The sequence below is a fragment of the Peromyscus eremicus genome, chromosome 8a, assembly GCF_949786415.1.
Source record: "Peromyscus eremicus chromosome 8a, PerEre_H2_v1, whole genome shotgun sequence".
NCBI lineage: Eukaryota > Metazoa > Chordata > Mammalia > Rodentia > Cricetidae > Peromyscus > Peromyscus eremicus.
Genome location: NC_081423.1, coordinates 43134593 through 43153660, shown reverse-complemented (window position 1 = coordinate 43153660; position 19068 = coordinate 43134593). Strand labels below are relative to the sequence as shown.

The 19068-nt window shown below is 49.7% G+C and overlaps 2 protein-coding genes across 2 annotated transcripts; one reads left to right on the top strand and one right to left on the bottom strand.

Moving 5' to 3' along the window:
- Positions 1–761: 761 nt before the first annotated feature.
- On the top strand, positions 762–2601 carry Rasd1 (ras related dexamethasone induced 1). The gene is made up of 2 exons (XM_059269377.1): positions 762–1279; positions 1417–2601. The coding sequence occupies exons 1-2, from the start codon at positions 994–996 to the stop codon at positions 1971–1973; spliced, it is 843 nt and encodes a 280-aa protein (XP_059125360.1). The 5' UTR covers positions 762–993; the 3' UTR covers positions 1974–2601.
- A 1478-nt stretch (positions 2602–4079) lies between these two features.
- On the bottom strand, positions 4080–18224 carry Med9 (mediator complex subunit 9). Its single transcript, XM_059270796.1, has 2 exons — positions 17932–18224; positions 4080–5210 (listed from the first exon to the last, which is right to left on the bottom strand). The coding sequence occupies exons 1-2, from the start codon at positions 18141–18143 to the stop codon at positions 4994–4996; spliced, it is 429 nt and encodes a 142-aa protein (XP_059126779.1). The 5' UTR covers positions 18144–18224; the 3' UTR covers positions 4080–4993.
- Between the last annotated feature and the right edge of the window lie 844 nt (positions 18225–19068).

Below are 19068 nucleotides of genomic sequence, written 5' to 3'. Positions count from 1 at the left end.
CAATGTCATCTTCCAGAAAGGGAAACTAAGCTACGGAGAAGGCCGTGCTCTCAAGCCCCACTCAGCTCCCTCAATGCCAAATGAGATGATTGGCTCACAAGAGAGAAAAAGCCAGAAAGCCATAAGAGAAGACGGTAGGGGGATGCAGTCCTAGGATTGATTTTTTTTCTTTCAAGGGAGTGTCTCTAAGTATGTTGTCAAGGACAGATAATGGTAGCTGTCCCTTGCTGAGGTCCCCACAGACCAGATTATCTCTAGTTAGGAGAATAGAACGCAGGAGTCGGAGGAGGTCGGTTTCAGTTGGCTTCCTGCCTTACACCTTACAGCGCCTCTCCTTGCCACAACTTTCGGCCTCCCAGCGTGCCCGTGGGGCTCTTTGCTTCCCTCTGGTGGCAGAAGCGCAAAGCGCGGAACCTTAGCGCAGAAAAACCCCAAAACACCCGAACACAACGCCCGGAAAGTTGGCACGGACCCGGGTACCTAAGGGGCTGGCGCTGGGGCAAATGCCCAGCAAACACGTTGTTATCACCAAATCATATTTTCTGGGAAACCGTGGCCCAAGGAAATTGAGTGTCCGCACATTGGTGTTGAGAGAATGGGGATCCCAGAGGTCAGAGAGTCACCCGCACGGCCAGGACCCCTGCGGCCGAAGCTGGGAAGCGCCAGATCCTCGCATTGCGGTAGTTTGGAGTTAGTTTTCCTCCCAGCGCACGTAGGGCTGGAGCGGAGCCGCAGGCTCCAAGGCGGAGGTCGCTGTGTCTGGGAGGAGCAGGGCGCGCCCAGGGGCGGGACGTGACGCACCTTGGCTGGGAGGCGCCAGCCCGGGCGCTTCGGCCGGCTGCATATAAGGGCGGTGTCGGGCGCTGAAAGCCAGAGCTCGCTGTCTCCAAGCGCCCAGCCAAGCTCGAGCGGTCCTGAAGCCAAGCCCTTCCACCACTCCCGAGCCTCTGCCTTCTCTCGGCCCCCCATCTGCCCCCGGGGTCTCTCTGCCCAATGAAACTGGCCGCGATGATCAAGAAGATGTGCCCAAGCGACTCTGAGCTGAGTATCCCTGCCAAGAACTGCTACCGGATGGTCATCCTCGGCTCATCCAAGGTAGGCAAGACCGCCATCGTATCGCGCTTCCTCACGGGCCGCTTCGAGGACGCCTACACCCCTACCATTGAGGACTTCCACCGAAAGTTTTACTCGATCCGCGGCGAGGTCTACCAGTTGGACATACTGGACACGTCCGGCAATCATCCATTCCCTGCCATGCGGCGCCTCTCCATCCTCACAGGTGAGTTGGGGGGCCGGCTGGGACCCTGAGGTCGGAGTCTTGGGGTTGGGGGACTGGTGTGTCGAGCATGGAGCCGGGGCTGTACGCTGTTTAACTCCTGACAACCGCCCTCACCTTTCCCACTCATTTCCCTATAGGAGACGTTTTCATTCTGGTGTTCAGCTTGGACAACCGCGACTCATTCGAGGAGGTGCAAAGGCTCAAACAGCAGATTCTGGACACCAAGGCGTGTCTCAAGAACAAAACCAACGAAAATGTGGACGTGCCCCTGGTCATTTGCGGTAACAAAGGGGACCGGGACTTCTACCGCGAAGTGGAGCAGCGGGAGATTGAGCAGCTGGTGGGCGACGACCCTCAGCGTTGTGCCTACTTCGAGATCTCGGCCAAGAAGAACAGCAGCCTGGACCAGATGTTCCGTGCACTCTTTGCCATGGCCAAGCTGCCGAGCGAGATGAGCCCCGACTTGCACCGCAAGGTGTCCGTGCAGTACTGCGACGTGCTGCACAAAAAGGCTCTGAGGAACAAGAAGCTTCTGCGTGCAGGCAGCGGCGGCGGCGGCGACCACGGAGACGCCTTTGGAATCTTGGCGCCCTTTGCGCGCAGACCTAGCGTGCACAGCGACCTCATGTACATTCGTGAAAAGACCAATGTCGGCAGCCAGGCCAAGGACAAGGAGCGCTGTGTCATCAGTTAGGTGCCCCCAGCATCGGCCACACAACCTGAGGACCTTTTTTGTTCAAAAGTCAAATCGGATTCCCGGGCTAGCCCGCGCGCTCCGTGCCACGAGGGTGCCAACTGGCCTTCTCCCTCGCTCCCTGCGACCTAGCCCTGTGTACCGGGAGACGCTGCCAGACCAATAAGGGACAGTCATCTGTTGGGAAAGGAAAGAGAACTGGCTAAGACTGGACTCTCTAGCCACTGATACCCCCCCGCTGGTGCCTGCCCGCACTTGTGGGATGCCAGGACCCAGCAGAGGTACTTGGCTTTTTTCTCAGACTTGAGAATGAGAGTGTGTGAAGTTCATCAGCCTGTGAGACTTCAAGTATCTGTCCTGCCTGCTGAAGGGCCAGGACCAACAAGGCATTATCCTGTCTGTGATTGGTGTCGCCATGACAGCTGTCAGCCACTTCAGCCCTCCGCAAACTGGAAACTTTGGCGCAAGATGGGGGGGTTTAATCATAGGCAAGAGATTTGTTTACATGTGTGTGTGGAATTGCTCAAAGAAAAAACACAAAACTTGCACTTTTAGTTCCAGTGTCAACATGACATGAACAAAATCTCTACATTTCTATTGTGTGAGGTCTTTATTATTTTTTTATTTAAAATAAAATAATTTTAAAAATTGAAAATGTTTCCTTTGCTCTTGCTTTTAGGGAACTGGGTTCCCGCCTCAGTGACAGTGGCCAAACAGAACTGGGACGGGACCTTGCCTTCTGGGATGTGCTCTAGACCTTTCTGGCTTTCTCTGTCCACTCTTTGCCTATCCTGGCCTGTCACAGAGGGCCTCATTTCTGGAGATATATTCGTATTCCTCTTCCACAGGGCCAGTTACTCAATCATGGCAGGCTACAGAAAGCCGTCACTCTGGAAGCTCTGATCCTAATCACAAATCAGGAGCCTGAGTCCGAGAGGGTACCTGGGAAGCCGCCAATACTAGACACTTGCCCCCTGCCCCAGGGTTGCTTGCAGGACCTAGTAAAGTGCCACAGCCTGCAGTGTAGCTCCCTAAAGCACTCACCAGGTGAGACCCATCTCCTCTGCATTTTGCTGTCTCCCTCTGTGGTAAGGGCTCATGGCTTGTGACCCAGATCTCCTTGCCACTCCTGATGTCAACTTAGGGCAAGTGTCACCTTCCAAGCCTCCAATTCTGCAGCTGAGAAACAGGCACTGTGTGGGGATCAGCATGGTATCTCAGGATCAGCACAACTGCTGCACCCCATGAGCCAGGTACTTGGTGGTTTTCAAGAGGGTCTGGAGCTTCAAGGGATGCTCAGGACTGTCCTGGGGTGGGAGGCTTCAGCCCTGCTTCGGGAAGGGCCACTTCCAAGGAACTGTACCACTCAAATCACAGGAAAGCACTCACTTCTCAACAATGGATGGCAGAATGCACGTGCTGGGTGAAGGAAGGAACAGCCATCTTGCTTCTACACTACCCATCAACAGTCCATTCTAATTCTGCGTCATAAAACCTGAAATCCTGGGGTCTGACACCTAGCACTGCTAGGGGAAGAAAAGAGACAGAGGCAAACCATGTGTCCTGGGATCAGAGCATACTTTAATTACATGTCTGAAAACGTGGCAGGTCGGCACACTGGAGCAGAGAAGACTCCATCTCCCTCCAGCCTCTGAGGAGCCCTTCTCTCCGCCTATGGGAGGTTCTGAAGCTCCTGCATTTCGTGTGCTCTGTGCTTCACAGAAACTGGGCAGAGCCTTAAAACTGGCTCACCTACTGCTCATACTTTCTAGAAAATAACTGATTCAGTTAAATAACAGTTCCACGGTAGATGTGGCTTAATTGGCACCCTCCACTCAAATTCAGAGCCCTCTTTTCTGCCCAAATGACTGGAACTCAGCACCCTCTTACACACATCCCAGGGCCCAACTGTGAGGCATCTTGGACAGAACCCTGCTAAAAACAGTCCAGCCAGCACTCCTGCCAACAAGGCCACTTGGCAGGCACCTGCTAAGTCCTAACTGGTCAGCCCAGGCTGTGCTCATTTCAAGATCCAAAGAATACTGGGTACTCTCACCTTACTCCCAAGAGAGAAAGGGCCACCCTGCCCTCAGTGTAACAGCCTGGGAGGGAGAGAACACAGTGTTCCACCTGGGACTAGCTGGGCACACTCTACAACACAGCTATGGAACCCCCAGGCTTAGCTACCCCTGCCCTTCAGACCTAACTCAGACCACACACACCCATGGCTGAGGAACCACCCGATTACCCCTTCCAACCACTCTGCTTCAAACCAGAAGTGTGCAGGGACCATGTGCAGGGTAGCGAATGTGGCTGACTCCTTGGCTAGAGGGGAGATGACGCTGTAAGCCAGGGCCTATGAATCAGGGCAGAGCTGCTTACTTAACAGCCTCTTTGAGCCAGCGTGGGAAGAACAAAGGGCCCCAGGCAAGCAGTGCTTTGGCTATTCTGAGCACTGCCCGGAGTGATGGAGATAAAGGGAGCAAGAGCCTGTCAGGTTAGTATGCAGGAGGCTGGAAACTGGAGTTGGTGGCTGGCAGGACTCTGGGCAGACTCCCCGGAGATACAGTTTCATTCAGGAGCTCAAACAAAAAAGGAAGTGAACTGTTGGGCGGGGAGAAGCCACCCACCCTCTGGCCTTTCAAAACAACGCTCACACTCTCCTAGCCTTCTTTAATTATATTAAATTCATGCCATCTGAGTGCAGGCCTAATTTACCCCACAAATTCTATGCAAATGCTTCATGAAACTGCTGTTAACGGGAACAGTATGTACCTGATACCCACTGATGGTATCGGGAGCGGGAGGAGCCGAGGGAAAGAAGGAAACACGTCCTCCTCTCCTCCTGTGCCCTCTAGATCTGCTGATGGGGCTGGGGCATAGCTAGTCAAGGCTGAGTACAGCCACTGAGGCTCCCCACCAGCCACATGTGGCCTCACAGTTTAGAGGGGGGCTCCCAAGGAGCTGGACAGGACCGGGTGAAGCTTTCAGTCCCTTGGCAGCTGTCCTGGGAGCAGGCCCTACTCCTTGGGGATCTCAAACATGCAGAGGCTCTTGTACTTCTGCAGAAGCTCATTCTTGGTCCTGACTTGCTCCCGGAGGCTGTGAAGCTGCTGCTGTTGCTGCTCAGGGCTCACGTGGATGCCGGGCATGGTGCCTATGAGCTTCCGCATCTCCTGGAACTTTGTTTTGAGAGCATTCAGGTCCTGGTGGAGATCTGGGCTGTCCTTGTCCATGCTATGGGCGGCAGGGGGAGCAGAAGGCAGTCAGTTATTAGCACGTGCAGCTCATCTCCACATGGGCTTCCTTGTTCTACACCCTCTGATACCTTTCAGAATATTGTTTGACATGTGTGCCCCCGACTAGGTTGCCGACCCCAGAAGAGAGGGATTGGCCTCTGGTTTTTTCTTTAGCTTTAAGTTAGATCATCCAACAGTCCCTTGACTAGCACAGTTGACAAATCAGGTACTTAAACTCTCTGCCCACTGAGGCAGGGACTGAGCCTGCTTCATCACGGGTGTCTCGCTGGCCTGGCCCTATACACAGGGCAGTACACTCAGGAAACAACTGTGGCTAAAGAATGCTTGCCCAAGTAGGACAAGGTGAGTTTGGAGTCACATCACCCATGTACAAGCAGAGGGGCACAGGTTGGGGGTGGGGTATAGAAACAGGCAGATCTCAGAAGCCAACGGGCTAAAGCAGCAAGGCTCAGGTTCTGTGCAAGGGAATACAGGGAAAAGAGCGCAGGGCATCCAGAGTGCCCTCCTCTGGCCTCCCCAACCATACACATGCACCCACCACAATACACCAAACGAAGTTTTCAAAACACCACTTGTCCAAAGAGTGACTGGCTGGAGAGCAGGGCCACAGCACGCTAATGAACACACCAGGACCAGTCACCAGCTGCCTGCTACCCCAAACAAAGAACAACAGACTTGCTGGCATGCTCCACTCCACCTGACCTCAGCCATTTCTAGGCCAGCCAGGAGACTGAGTTAGCCGGACCTTCATTTCACTGGGGTGTGATGCTGGCTTAGGCTTTAGTTAACATAAAGACGAATTCCCATCGAGCTACTCATCAATTTAACTCAGCTACAAGTCACTGCAAGTTCTCAGCACACAGGCCTTCTCTTCTACCGTGGTTCTGCAAATGCCTTCTTCTGGGTCAAGTTCCTTGTGAAGGTGGATCATTCATGTCCTTTCATAGCTGTGACCCACTCAGAGATCCCCACTCCTGCCACCAAAGCAAAAGCAAAACAAGAACAAAAACCCTAACAGCCGGGCGGTGGTGCACACCTTTAATCCCAGCACTTGGGAGGCAGAGGCAGGAGGATCTCTGTGGGTTCAAGGACAGCTTGGTCTACAAATCGAGTTCCAGGACAGCCAGAGCTGTTACACACAGAAATCTTGTCAGAATTTAAAATCCTCTTTTAAGAAAACTGGTTCACATTGCAAGTCTAGAAACATACAGTAAAAGCAAACAACAAAACACATAATTAAAACATGGAAGGAGGTTTATAGTAATACTGTTCCTGAAACAAACCTAACCAGCCCCGAAGAAATTCTAATCTAGAAAGCCAAATGTGGGCCATGTGTAAGATGCTCACTTCTGAAACTCTCCAAACTCAATAGACCCATTCTTTACCGGGTGAACTTTGGGGGAGGGGGTAGACTTCAGGAAAGAAAGAGAAGCGCGGAGAAAGGCGCCTGGAGAGGAGACAGGCTGCAGGCCTCTGCAGCGGGCTCTTCACCTGCCCTAGTTGGTAGTGGTAAACAGCACAGAAGTCCTGGGGTGAGGAAAACACTCTATTCAGGAACCTGCTCAAACCAAGAGGGAACCTGCTATGGAAGGATGACTGTGAAATAGTGAAATCCCCAGGCCTAAAGAAAAGGGTCAGGCTCGACAGTGAGGGAATAAAAGTCGAAAGCGCTAAATGGGCCTGCCTTTGTGCTCAGCGTTAGTCACCATCCAACTTTAGAAGGGAAGAGAGAGACTAGGTCAGGAACGATGGAAATCATCCAAACGAGGACAAAGTTAGAGCACCACGTCCACCTCCTGTGCTTTCTCAAAGGGTGGGCAGAAATACTACGGCCATGGGGGCACGAAGAGCAGGGCATCCTTTTAGCAGCCGCACAGGCATTTAGGTACAAGTCCCAGGCTCTTGAACAAAAGCCTAGGAACAATGGGTGCATCTCAGAACACGCCGATTTCCCCCAATTTCTTTTTGGCACAGAAACAAACTGGCAACAAGTGTACAGTGTGTCCTCCAGCAATGCAGAAACAAGAGGAGGTCATGGGTCAGCAGGCCAACCTCCTCTCAAACTGGACAGTCACTCTCCTCACCTCCGGTAACCTGACCTGCTACCTACGTCTTCCTCCAACAAACTTTTGCCCTCCTCAGAAGCATGCCCATCCCTGCTCAGTCCTCTCTGTCCACAGCCTTTCCTTCCACTGTACCAACTCCAGTGTACCGACTCCAGAGGCTTTCACGTCCCAGTCAAATGTTTCTCTTAAATATTAGTAGATACAGAGGCAAGAAATTCAAAGTGATAGATATTAAGGCTTGGAAAAGGGAAGTCCCTTCAGTCCCAGTCTCAGAGACACCTGTGTTAGCTTATGATGTAAACTGTTGTAGATCACCTCAAAATACATACTACCATGTGTAACTTTGGTTATTCTGACAGAAGCACATCAAATATGGTTCCCATTCTTGTCTTTTCACTTAATCCATATTGGAGGTCTTTCCACATTAATACGCATTTGATTATATTGTGAAAATATTTATGGGCCATTATCTGGAATGCCTGTAATTCATCAAAATGGCAATGGACATCGTATATCTGCATCTTTGTATAACTGTGCAAGTATTCTGGAAAGATAATGTCTTACCAGGGAGAATTCTGGGTCAAAGGCTTTATATAATTTTTCACATATATTGCCAGAATACCCTCTGAGCACAACACCACACACCTATAATCCCAGTTTCTTGGGAAACTGAGGCAGGAAGACCAAGTTGGAGGCCAGTCCAGGCAGCACAGGAAGACTCCTTCCTAAACATAAACACGTATCTCCTCAAAACTCATGGCTGTCTCTCCCAACTGTGAGCAATCTTATCTGGCTATTAGTGGCTACTTCCTGCCTAGCAGTGATCTGGTTTTCTCTGTAGTTCTGCCAACATCCACCAGGTCGTTGGTACAGTGGCTTTGGACTTCCCACACTAGCTTTCACTTGCCACAGGATTGCAGATGTTTTCAATTTCTTAGTGATCACTTACAGAAGACTCTGTTCCTTAGAGAAGTTTGAAAAAACTGCTTTACAGCATGCCTGTGGGCTTGTTCCCTCACTCCCAGCAACTAACTCCCACAGCCCTCTTTTCCAAGTCTAGCTCCTCCTCCAGCATCCAGATTTTCTCCCAGAGTCTGGGGAGCCTGCAAGCATCCACAGTGGAAATGCCATCTGCCTGCCTCTGTCTGCATCTACAAGGGGACAGCAGCCCCCACACCCTAAGGTGGCCCTCTCCAATTCTCCTAGCCAGGTGTCCAGCCAACTCCCCTCCCCAATACACTTCAGACAACCACGGCCACTGCTTCTTAGACACCCAAGTCCTCCCCTCCTCCTAATCTCTCTGTCCCACCCACCTTTAGAAATCCAAGTCTGGGCAGGTCACTACATGAGCTGGGGGTGGCTCTCCACCCCAACATACCCATACTTTGGCAAATTCAACTGTGAAGGAGCCCACCAGGAGAGCACTCTTAACTTACTCTTCCCTGGACCCCTTCCCAGGCAGCTTTTTTTTACTGTCTTTTCTGCTGGGGAAACCGCCCTATGAAGGCCATCAGGGCCTGGGTAGTTCTACTGTGAGTCTGAAAAGAACAGAGGTAGAGGCCAGGATGCAGCTTTTCCAAGCAGTCTCCAGACAGGCTCTAATGGCACCCTTTCTGCTCCAGGACACAGCGGAAGGAGTGGGCACTGGATGGACACAGTGGACACACAGCAGCGAACTGTGAATCCCAGACATGGTCTGTAGGGCACTTCCTACACAGCCCAGCAGGCCTCAGCTGGCAAGGAGCCTGTGTGTGGGAAGAGGCAGGTCAGCAACACCCTGTTCCCATAATAGAGGTCTTGCTGACCTGCCATGAGCAGGCGGGAGGGATGCTTGCGCTCGTCACTTGAACTCCCTGTGCTGGGTCAACAAGAATGGCTCTCCTGTACCCACTAGCAACCTAAGACATCTGACAAAAGTATGACATTTAATTAAAGCCACATTGCTTAAGTACTCAAATCAACAGACTTACTAACTGGGTGGACCAAAAAGCGGCATCCAGGTAGGGACACCTCACTTCAGAATTGGTAGGCTCGGATGCTTAGTTTCAGTCTCAGATGAGACAAGCTGAATTTGAAGACCATGCTTTCTTTATTCCTCCTTTCTTGTCTATGCCCTTTGTAGCTTTACTATATAAAAAGAGGGGCCTCAAAGAGTGGGGTTAATAATAGTTCTTACAAGCATTTCCTCTCCTCATTCTTTCAAACTTCAAAAAACAGGCCAGGTGTAGTGGCACATACCTTTATCTCAGCACTTGAGAGGCAGAGGCAGGCACTTCTCTATGAGTTCAAGGCCAGCCTAATCTATACAGTAGTTCCAGGACAGCCAGGGATACATAGAGAAACCCTGTCTCACAATAATAAGTATACAGCCTGTAAATTCTAGCACTGGCATTGAATCTAGGGCTTCATGATTGACAGACAAGCACTGAACCACTAAGTTACATCCTCAGTCCTCTTCAATTTCTACTGCCTAGGTAGGCCTTGAACTCACAATCCTCTTACCCAAGCCTCCCCAGTGGCTGGGATCACAAGGTTGCACCACCAGGCCTAGTAAACATGTAGTTCACATAATTGTTCACTCAACTATGGGAAAGATGATGGGCGCAAAGCCAATATTTGGACTCCAACTCTATCTAAGCAGGGCTGTTTCAGCTACAGTTTCCAGGTACCCGGCGGAGTCACAGGGTGCAGTGGAGAGTTCTGGCCCCTGAGTATAGGAGTGGCCTCTAGGTAAGTCTTAAAGATACACAGGTTCCATGAGTGCTCTGCCCAGTTAACGACACATCTAACTACCCAGCTCTGCAGTGGCAGCTTGTCCAGTCAGGGCATACGATGTGGTCTGCTGTGACCCCTGAATAAAAGGCTAAAAGTCTGGGCTCAATTTAGGAAAAGGGAACCGAGTGAAGCATTTTTTAAAGGCATGGTCTCACCATGTAGCCCAGGCTAGCCTCAAACGAGATCTCCCTTAACTCAGTCTCCTGAGTGTCAGTACAGAGGTACTGTAGTGTACAATACTCCAGAAAATTTTGGGCAGAGAAAAATGAACCTGATAACGCCCACAGAATGAATTGGAGAGACTTCAAAGACAAAGAGACTAGTTAAGAAGTGGTGGTGAAGCCGGGCGGTGGTGGCGCACGCCTGTAATCCCAGCACTCAGGAGGCAGAGCCAGGCGGATCTCTGTGAGTTTGAGGCCAGCCTGGGCTACCAAGTGAGTTCCAGGAAAGGCGCAAAGCTATACAGAGAAACCCTGTCTCGAAAAACCAAAAAAAAAAAAAAAAAAAAAAAAAAAGAAGTGGTGGTGAACGCCTTTAATCCCAGCACTCGGGAAGCAGAGGCAGGCGGATCTCTGTGAGTTCGAGGCTAGCCTGCTCTACAGAGTGAGTTCCAAGGCCTTTCTTCCCTTTTTTTTTTTTTTGTTTTGTTTTTCGAGACAGGGTTCCTCTGTGTAGCTTTGGAGTCTGTCCTGGATCTTACTCTGTAGACCAGGCTGGCCTGAACTCACAGAGATCCGCCTGACTCTGCCTCCCGAGTGCTGGGATTAAAGGCGTGTGCCACCGCGCCCAGCTTTCCAAGGCCTTTCTAAGCAAGATTCTGTTAGGTTTGATACAAAATGTCTCCTACAGGCTAATATTTTAAGCACTTAGTGACACTATTAATGGAAAGTTCTAGAAACTTCGGGGTGCAGGGAACAAAGCTGAAAGAATTAGGACACTGGGAGCATGTCCTTGGGGAGTATTTTGTCCCTCCCTGGCCCCTTCCTTGCCTTCTCTCTACTTCCTGGCCATCATGATGGATAGATGCAACTGTGTTTTGCCAAACTCTCCATCATGATGGACAAACACTCTCAGTGAGCCAAAACAGACATCCTCTGGTAGGGTTTCTACCCTGTAGGGTTTTGTCACATGACAAGAAAAAGAACAAACACAGACTCACACTCAAGAAGCTGTGAAGGAAAAGCTGAGCAAATCTGACTATATGAAATCATGATTTGAAGTAGGAAAAAAAATCACCATGACCATTACCGAAACTGAAAGAAGAGTCAACAACCTGGGAATTTACATCTGAAAGGCAGAAATGAGAAGTACAGCTCAATAGAAGCCCAGGAAACTAGCAGGGAAGGGCACAAAAAACAACAACAGCAACAGAAAATTAAAACTGCAAGCCAGGCATGATGGTGCACACCTTTTAATCCAGCACTCAGGAGGCAGAAGCAGGTGGAGCTCTGAGTCCAAGGCTAGCCTGGTCTACATAGTGAGTTCCAGGCCAGCCAGAGCTACATAGTGAGACCTTGTCTCAAAACAAACAAATTAAAATTGCATATGAAAAAGATGATATACTGAAAATGAAAATAATACAATATACCAATCAACTATCATTTCTGACCTATCTATCAGACTAGCCAGCTAAAAGTTTAATGGTAACAGCAGGGGTATGGGGGAAAGAGAAATACACTGGTTAACAGAAGCATAAATCGATGCATTCTTTCCAACTTTGCTAATAGTGACTGGAATGTTATATTCACATACCACATCACTAGAAATTTCTCCTGGAGACTACAGAGAATGCACTGAGAAAGTGAGACCCAGGTACTCATTTCAACTCCAACTACAGGAGCAGAGCACATATGCACTAAGAGTCATTGGGTGAAACATTTCAAGGACTGATGACTCAGTCCTACGTGGAATTATGCACAGATCTGGGAGAGGGAGGCAGTGGAGAGGACTGGGAGACAGATTACTTCCTACTGTCCATCTATGGAATCTATCTTTAATCTGTCTTAGTGCTTCTCAGGTGGCAGATTTATGGGCCATTTCAGGTTAATAGAGTTTTCAAGATAACTGAAGTAGCCTGATCTGAAGTTTGGAGGAGTCAGCTAAAAAGACGAATGAGCAGTAGCTGTCAAAATAGAAACTGCATGTCCCTGCTTCAGTTGTTCCATGGCTGAGGATTACCTCACTCCAGCTCAAGCAAAGGGCTGTTCATCCCAGCATGGTGCGTGCTGCAAAAATGAAATACCAAAATGCCTCCATGTGAAGACCGGCTGCATCTCAGATGGGATTCTCTGCAGCTCCCTTAATGAGACAGACTTTTGTATGTGCACAGGATGGAATCTACAGCAGCCTAAGGAAATGGCACAAGACAGCCTGGTCCCCATTTCTATGACTTTCTGAAAAGACACACACGTATATAAACCCAGGGAAGAAACTTAAGGCATTCCCAGCAGCCACAACTTGTTATATGTGGCAACTGTTAACACCTTTTGTTAATTAAAACCCCCTTATGATGTAATTAATGCTGAGCTTTTTAGAACAAGGCTATGTCCTCTGCTTCAGACCTTCCATCCTTACTCATCCTAGAAAAGTGGGGGCACACAGCTCAAGGACTGCTGAGGGAAGCATAGAACAAGGCATCCAGGCCTGGCAGAGCCACCCTGGACCACTAGGGTGGTCCTCATCCCCGACTCCCAGCCTGTAAGATTTGCTGGCAGCTTAGTCCTCCAAAATGGATTACCCTCCAAAGGAAATGCTGCCCTCAGTGTCCTGGCTCCTCCCCAATCTCCCTCTTCCCTTGGTTGTGCTGAACACATCACACTGAGCCACTGTGTCTTCAGGAGTCCTGAGTGCACAGCTTGTCTACCCAACCTTCCTCCCTCTTGGAATATCAAACTCAGTGGCAGCACTCACCATGAGCTGCCCCTCCAGGCTTCCTAAGTCCCTTCCTTCCCGTCCCTGCCATAGTCCTAATCTCTTTCCCTCACTTGCCTAAAAACTCACCCAGTATCCCAGAGCTTTCAGACTGGACCTACCTTTTATCATGGAGACAGTACCAGCTGACCTCTCTGAGCATACTGCTTTCTCTTGGATCCTGTCTTTCTTTTTTTCTTTTCTTTCTCCCCACCCTGGAGACAAGGCTTCTCTGTGTAATAGCCCTGGCTGTCCTCGAACTCGCTCTGTAGACCAGGCTGGCCTCGAACTCAGATCCTACCTTGAGTGCTGGGATTAAAGACGTGTGCCACCTCCGCCTGGGGGCTCTGTCTTTCTTACTGCAGTTTCTTTTCTTTTTTTTTTTTTTTTCAGAGCTGAGGACCGAACCCAGGGCCTTGTGCTTGCTAGGCAAGCGCTCTACCACTGAGCTAAATCCCCAACCCCAAAAGTTTGGTTTTTTTGTTGTTGTTTTTGTTTTTCGAGACAGGGTTTCTCTGTGTAGTTTTGCACCTTTCCTGGAACTCACTTTGTAGACCAGGCTGGCCTCGAACTCACAGAGATCCGCCTGGCTCTGCCTCCCGAGTGCTGGGATTAAAGGCGTGCACCACCACCGCCTGGCTTACTGCAGTTTCTTTCACGTGGCTAGTGGCCAGCGCTGCCAGTCACACACTTACACGTGAGCTGCTAAAGGCTGAGTAGGAATGACACATCTTCACTCTTGTAGGATGAGAGGAACTGGTTTTTCTTGAAGAAGGCTGTTGTCCCCGGGGTCCTTTTCTTTCCCAGTCTTTTCCCTTTAGCTGGTCAGACACTCCAGGAGGGTACCTTACTCTCCACCAGGCTAGCAGCCACACTGCAGGGGTGCCCGAGGGGCTCATAACCCATTTCCAGCTGGTTTTCCTTCCCAGCCCCGAAGTATGCTGTGTCCCACCCTGACTCTGGCTTATCCTTGTAAAGGATCAATCTTGAGCAGAGCAATATTTTCACTGTCCACAGGATGGAAGAAGGGTATTATCCGATTGCTTCGGGCAGGGGAGCGAGTCAGGACAGTGGGTGTGTCCTTCTGAGACTTCCCCATTCTTAGACTACCTTCTTTCTACCACTATAGGCCCTGAGGAGTAGGGAAGCCATGCATGGTCAAAGCAGCTGTTTCCGAGTCAGTAGGTGAGTTAGCCCCTGCCAGCTGTTTTCCGGCAACCACTGCCTGTCCTTCCTCTTCTTATGCTAAATAAATAAACATAAAATATAAAATCCTTTTAGACAAGCTGGCATGATCAACCTGTCATCTCTCATAGGCATGCACCTTAGAGTTCTCCCAGTTCTATGAGAAGTGGAGTTACCTGCCCAAGGCTACCTAGCCATAAGCCACAGAGCTGTAGTTTGAACCTATTGTTCCTAGCTGGCCTGGAACTAGACCTGTAGACCAGTTTGGTCTCAAATTCAGAGATCAGCCTCAGTCTCTTGAGTGTTGGGAGGAAAGGTGTGCACCACTATGCCCAGCATTTGGATCTACTGATGAACAGAGACAGGAAAATTACAGCCTGGGAAGGTTAAGTATTTACAAAGATAGTAAGGCGAGCCTCAGTACAGACTTGAACTCAGACCCTGAGTTCATAGCATGTTCTTGGTACATCTTACTTCCTGTCCCTAAGGCTGGCCCAACCAACCCAAGTGCTCTGCTGGCTTGGGAGCATCTGCTCTGCAGTATGGGTGAATGGGCACCCATCTGTGTTTTAATGTTTCCGTGTCTATCTGGGTTACTCTGGATAACCCCAATACTCCAGCACTGCCTGAGATGGTGAGGGCTTGCTGTTGTTCACTTGCTTACCTCCCTCTCTTCTGTCTCACTAACGTATTTGCCAAAAGCTATCATAAAGGGGACAGAATGCCTTACCCCACAAACAGGACGTTCGTGTTGTCTGAAGCCAAGAGTCTAACGTGAGAACCAAAGCTTTGCCATCATTTGAAAAGTTGCAGATGAGCACTGCGCCTGCTAGTTTTATGTCAACTTGACACAAGCCAGGGTCATCAGAGAAGAGGAAGCTTTAACCGAGGAAATACTTCCACAAGATCAGCTAAAGACAAGCCTATAAAGCATTTTTTGAATTTGTGATTGATACGGGAGGGCCCAGCCCATTCATTGTGGGTGAGCTACCCCTAGGATGATGGTCTAGATTCTAGTAAGAAAGCACACTGAAGCTGGGCGTGGTAGCCCATACTATTAACCCCAGCACTCGGGAGGCAAACACAGTTGGATCTCTGAGCTGGAGGCTAGCCTGGTTCCAAAACAGCCAGGGCTATATAGAGAAATCCTGTCTCCAAAAACTAAAAGAAAGAAAGAAAAAGAAAGCAGGTTGAGCAAGGTATGTGGAGCAAGCCAGTAAGCAGCATTCCTCCATGGCCTCCTCATCAGCTCCTGCTTCTAGGTTCCTGCTCTGACTTCCTCCAGTGATAATGGAAGTGTAAGCCAAATAAACTCTTTCCTTCACAATCTGCTTTTAGGCATAGTGTTTCATCACAGCACTAATAATCCTAACTAAGGCAAGCACCAAGCCACCACACAGCAAGGGACCTAGGCTGCCTCAATTCTAATGAAGCTGGCTTTTAAGATTTTTAGGCCAAATGGCAGTTCCATATCAGTGAAACATCTAAGGGCATGCCAATGTTCATAAACATGACTGGTACTGTAATCTTGTCTTAATTCACTTTTAGTATTTAACGGTTTAGCAGAAGTTACAAGTTCAGGGGTCTGCACCTAGTGTCCTATGGCTATCCAGTCAGCTCTGAATAACCTGGTCAATGGCAGATCATATAAACAATAATAGTCTAAAGGTTATAATGTAACCAAAATGTGCCTAGGAACACAGTAGCTGTGGTAACTCTGCAGCAGAATACATCACTCACACTACTGTGGAAAAAAAAAACAGTAATTATTGCCAGATGTATAAAAGTACAGCATATACAATTACAGATAGTGCCTAATGCTTGATAATGATAATAATGATGTCACTAGTTTATGCATTTACTATACTGTGATTTTTACTGTGATTTTTTTTTTTGTTTTTTTGTTTTTCGAGACAGGGTTTCTCTGTGTAGCTTTGTGCCTTTCCTGGATCTCGCTCTGTAGACCAGGCTGGCCTCAAACTCACAAAGATCCGCCTGGCTCTGCCTCCCGAGTGCTGGGATTAAAGGCGTGCGCCACCACCGCCCGGCTTTTACTGTGATTTTTAAAGCACACTCCTTCCTACTAAGAGATTCACAGTTGCTAGGTGTAATGGTACACACCTATAGTCCCAGCACTCAGGAAGCTAAGATAGGAGGATCAAAAGGTCAAAGGCAGTCTGGGCTTTGTAGCAAAACCCTGTCTCAAACCAACAAATACATAAATAAAATTCCCCCTTTCAACAGATGTCCTAATACACCAGCAGCAACTTTTATACCTCCCATGTTACCAAGACTCCTTTTTGTTTATTATATGTATGGTATGCCTTGTATGTGTGTTTGGGGGGAGGGGGTAGTTGTTATTCGGGTCTGTGAATGCCTGTGAGTGTGCAGGTAGGCATGCTGAAGTAGGGAAAGAAAGTGTCTTTTTCTGTCACTCTTCACCTTATTGCCTTGAGACAGGGTCTCCTAATGAATGGGAAGTTCACAGTTTCAGCCAGGCTGGTTTCAACCAGGCTGGCTGGCCAGACCTCTCAAGACCTGTTTGTCTCTGCCCTGAAATGCTGGGGCCCCAGGCATGAGCGGCCATGACCGGCTTCCTATGGGGGTGCTGGGGATTCAAGCTCAGGTCCTCACGCTTGCACAGCAAGTGTTCTCACCCACCAAACCATCCACCTCTCTCTTACCGTTCCCAAGAATCCAGACAGCACCAAGGGGCCCCAGGGGGTGACTGTCCTGCGCCACCTAAGTTTATCAAAGCACACTTGAGATGAGAATGCTTGTACAACAGTGTACCTCTTGGAACTGACACAGCTATGTATGGAGATAACAACAAAAAATGTAAGCCATCTTGGAGACTGGAGATGTTGGGCCAAAAACATGACACCCACATCCTTGGATGTTCCGTTAGAGTAGTTAACACTGGGACATAATCATCTGGAGCAACTTCTGTGTCTTTGTTTCAAATGTTTTCTAGCATCACCCCTTCCCTCTCCAATTTTAAAAATGATAGACTATTATGTTTGTTTTTCTCTGCTTCTAACTGGTAAGTCCTGTGATGACAAATCGCTGGTTCCTTTCCAGTATACATCCATAGTATGTAACAGTGCCACGCGGGCAAAGATGCTATCTAACATTGAAACGGGAACAGTGTACAAGGTGAGACTCTCGAATCTTAACATCTAAAATCCACCAATGTTCGAAAACTTTTCAGGGCCCACATAATGCTACAAGTGGGAAATTCCACACTTGAACAGTCAAAATGCAGGTAAATTAAAACTATATATGTATAAAATTGCCTTCAGATGGCCGGGCGTGGTGGCACACGTCTTTAATCCCAGCACTCGGGAGGCAGAGGCAGGCGGATCTCTGTGAGTTCTAGGCCAGCCTGGTCTACAAAGGGAGTTCCAGGACAGCTAGGGCTGTTACACAGGGAAACACTATCCCGAAAAACAAACAAAAAAAATGCCTCCAGACTATGTGTATAGGGACTTGAGAGCCATCCCCAAGACGCTGCGGGAGCTGGGATACTAACAAGAGGATTGCACCGCGGAACCTGCGAATCTGCTCGGTCTCTGGGCTTCACCTGGGTGCACAGTGTAACTCTCAGGACCTGGGGAGGTTGCTGAACTCACAGGGCGACTGTGAGCCCCCCTGGGAACATGGGGCGTGGCCCAGAGAGAGGCCAGGCTTCGGCTGCTCGCACCGAACGAGCAACACCAGAGGCCGGGCAAGCTGGTGTCTTGACCTCTCCTAGACCCTTACCATTTGATGACATTGTGAACCAACGGTAAAAAGGAGTAATTCTCCTCCTTGGCGCCTGAGGGGGACTGCGGCCGCGGAGCCGCCGGCGGCGGGAGCGCGGCGACCGGTAGAGGCTGAGGCGGCGGCGGCGGCTTGGACTCCGGCAGTAGCTCCGGCGGCGGCTGCAGTGGATCTTCGGCCTGTCTCCCACCCGCCACCCCCGAGGAAGCCATGGCACCACGCGTGCGGTGACTGCCGAAAGTCGCGGAATGCTTGCGTCACAGCTGCGCGCCCGGGAGGCCGAGCGGGAAAAGGTTCTGAGCCTGCGCACTAGGCGCCGGCCGGCGAGTGTTGCTAGGCGACAGGTGTCAGGACCGCTAAATTAAGTAGCCTGGAGTAAGGGACCTATTTCAGTCATCTTTTTCCAGTTCGCATGACAGAGAAGGGTCAAAACACCGACGAGGACCCCCCCACACACACACGCTGGGAATGGCAGGAAGAAGGGATGACGCCAGTGAGCATCCGGATGACAAGGACCCACGCTTCTTTGTGTCATGCTGGCCTCCAGGAGGGCCCCCGACTGGCGACAGCAAAACACACCATACAAATACATTGTCTCTCCACGTTCCACATGGCTGCTGAGGGAGAAATGAATTGTTCTTAAGCATTTAGTCTGCATCTAGCAGGGGCCAGACTACATATCTTGGGCCTGAAGAGAGTGTCCCAAACAGAGGGATGAAGAAAGTGTTGGGAAGAGAATAATTGTAGTGTTGCATAAAGGAACACAGAGACAGTGAAATTTGGTGATTTCTTTTTGAAAAATGAATGCACCAGAACCCCAACCAAGACAGCAAAAAATACTCAACAAAATGTCCACTGCCTTTTACCCCTGACTTAGGTGGTGACTGCATTTCATCACATTGGTGGCAACACAACTTCACAATATGACATGAAGGGCTAGCCACCCAAAGGGGAAGGGGGCTCAGGAAACATAAGCCCTTGTGGGACTAAGTGTTTCTTACTGCAGGAAACTGTAGAGTTTTCTTCTAACCCAGGATCTCTCCACCCAAGGGGAGGGTTCATGAGTCTTGGGGGGTGGGGAACAGAGGACAGAATGACCTGTTGAAATTGGACCAAGTGTGCCAGAAGAAATTAGAC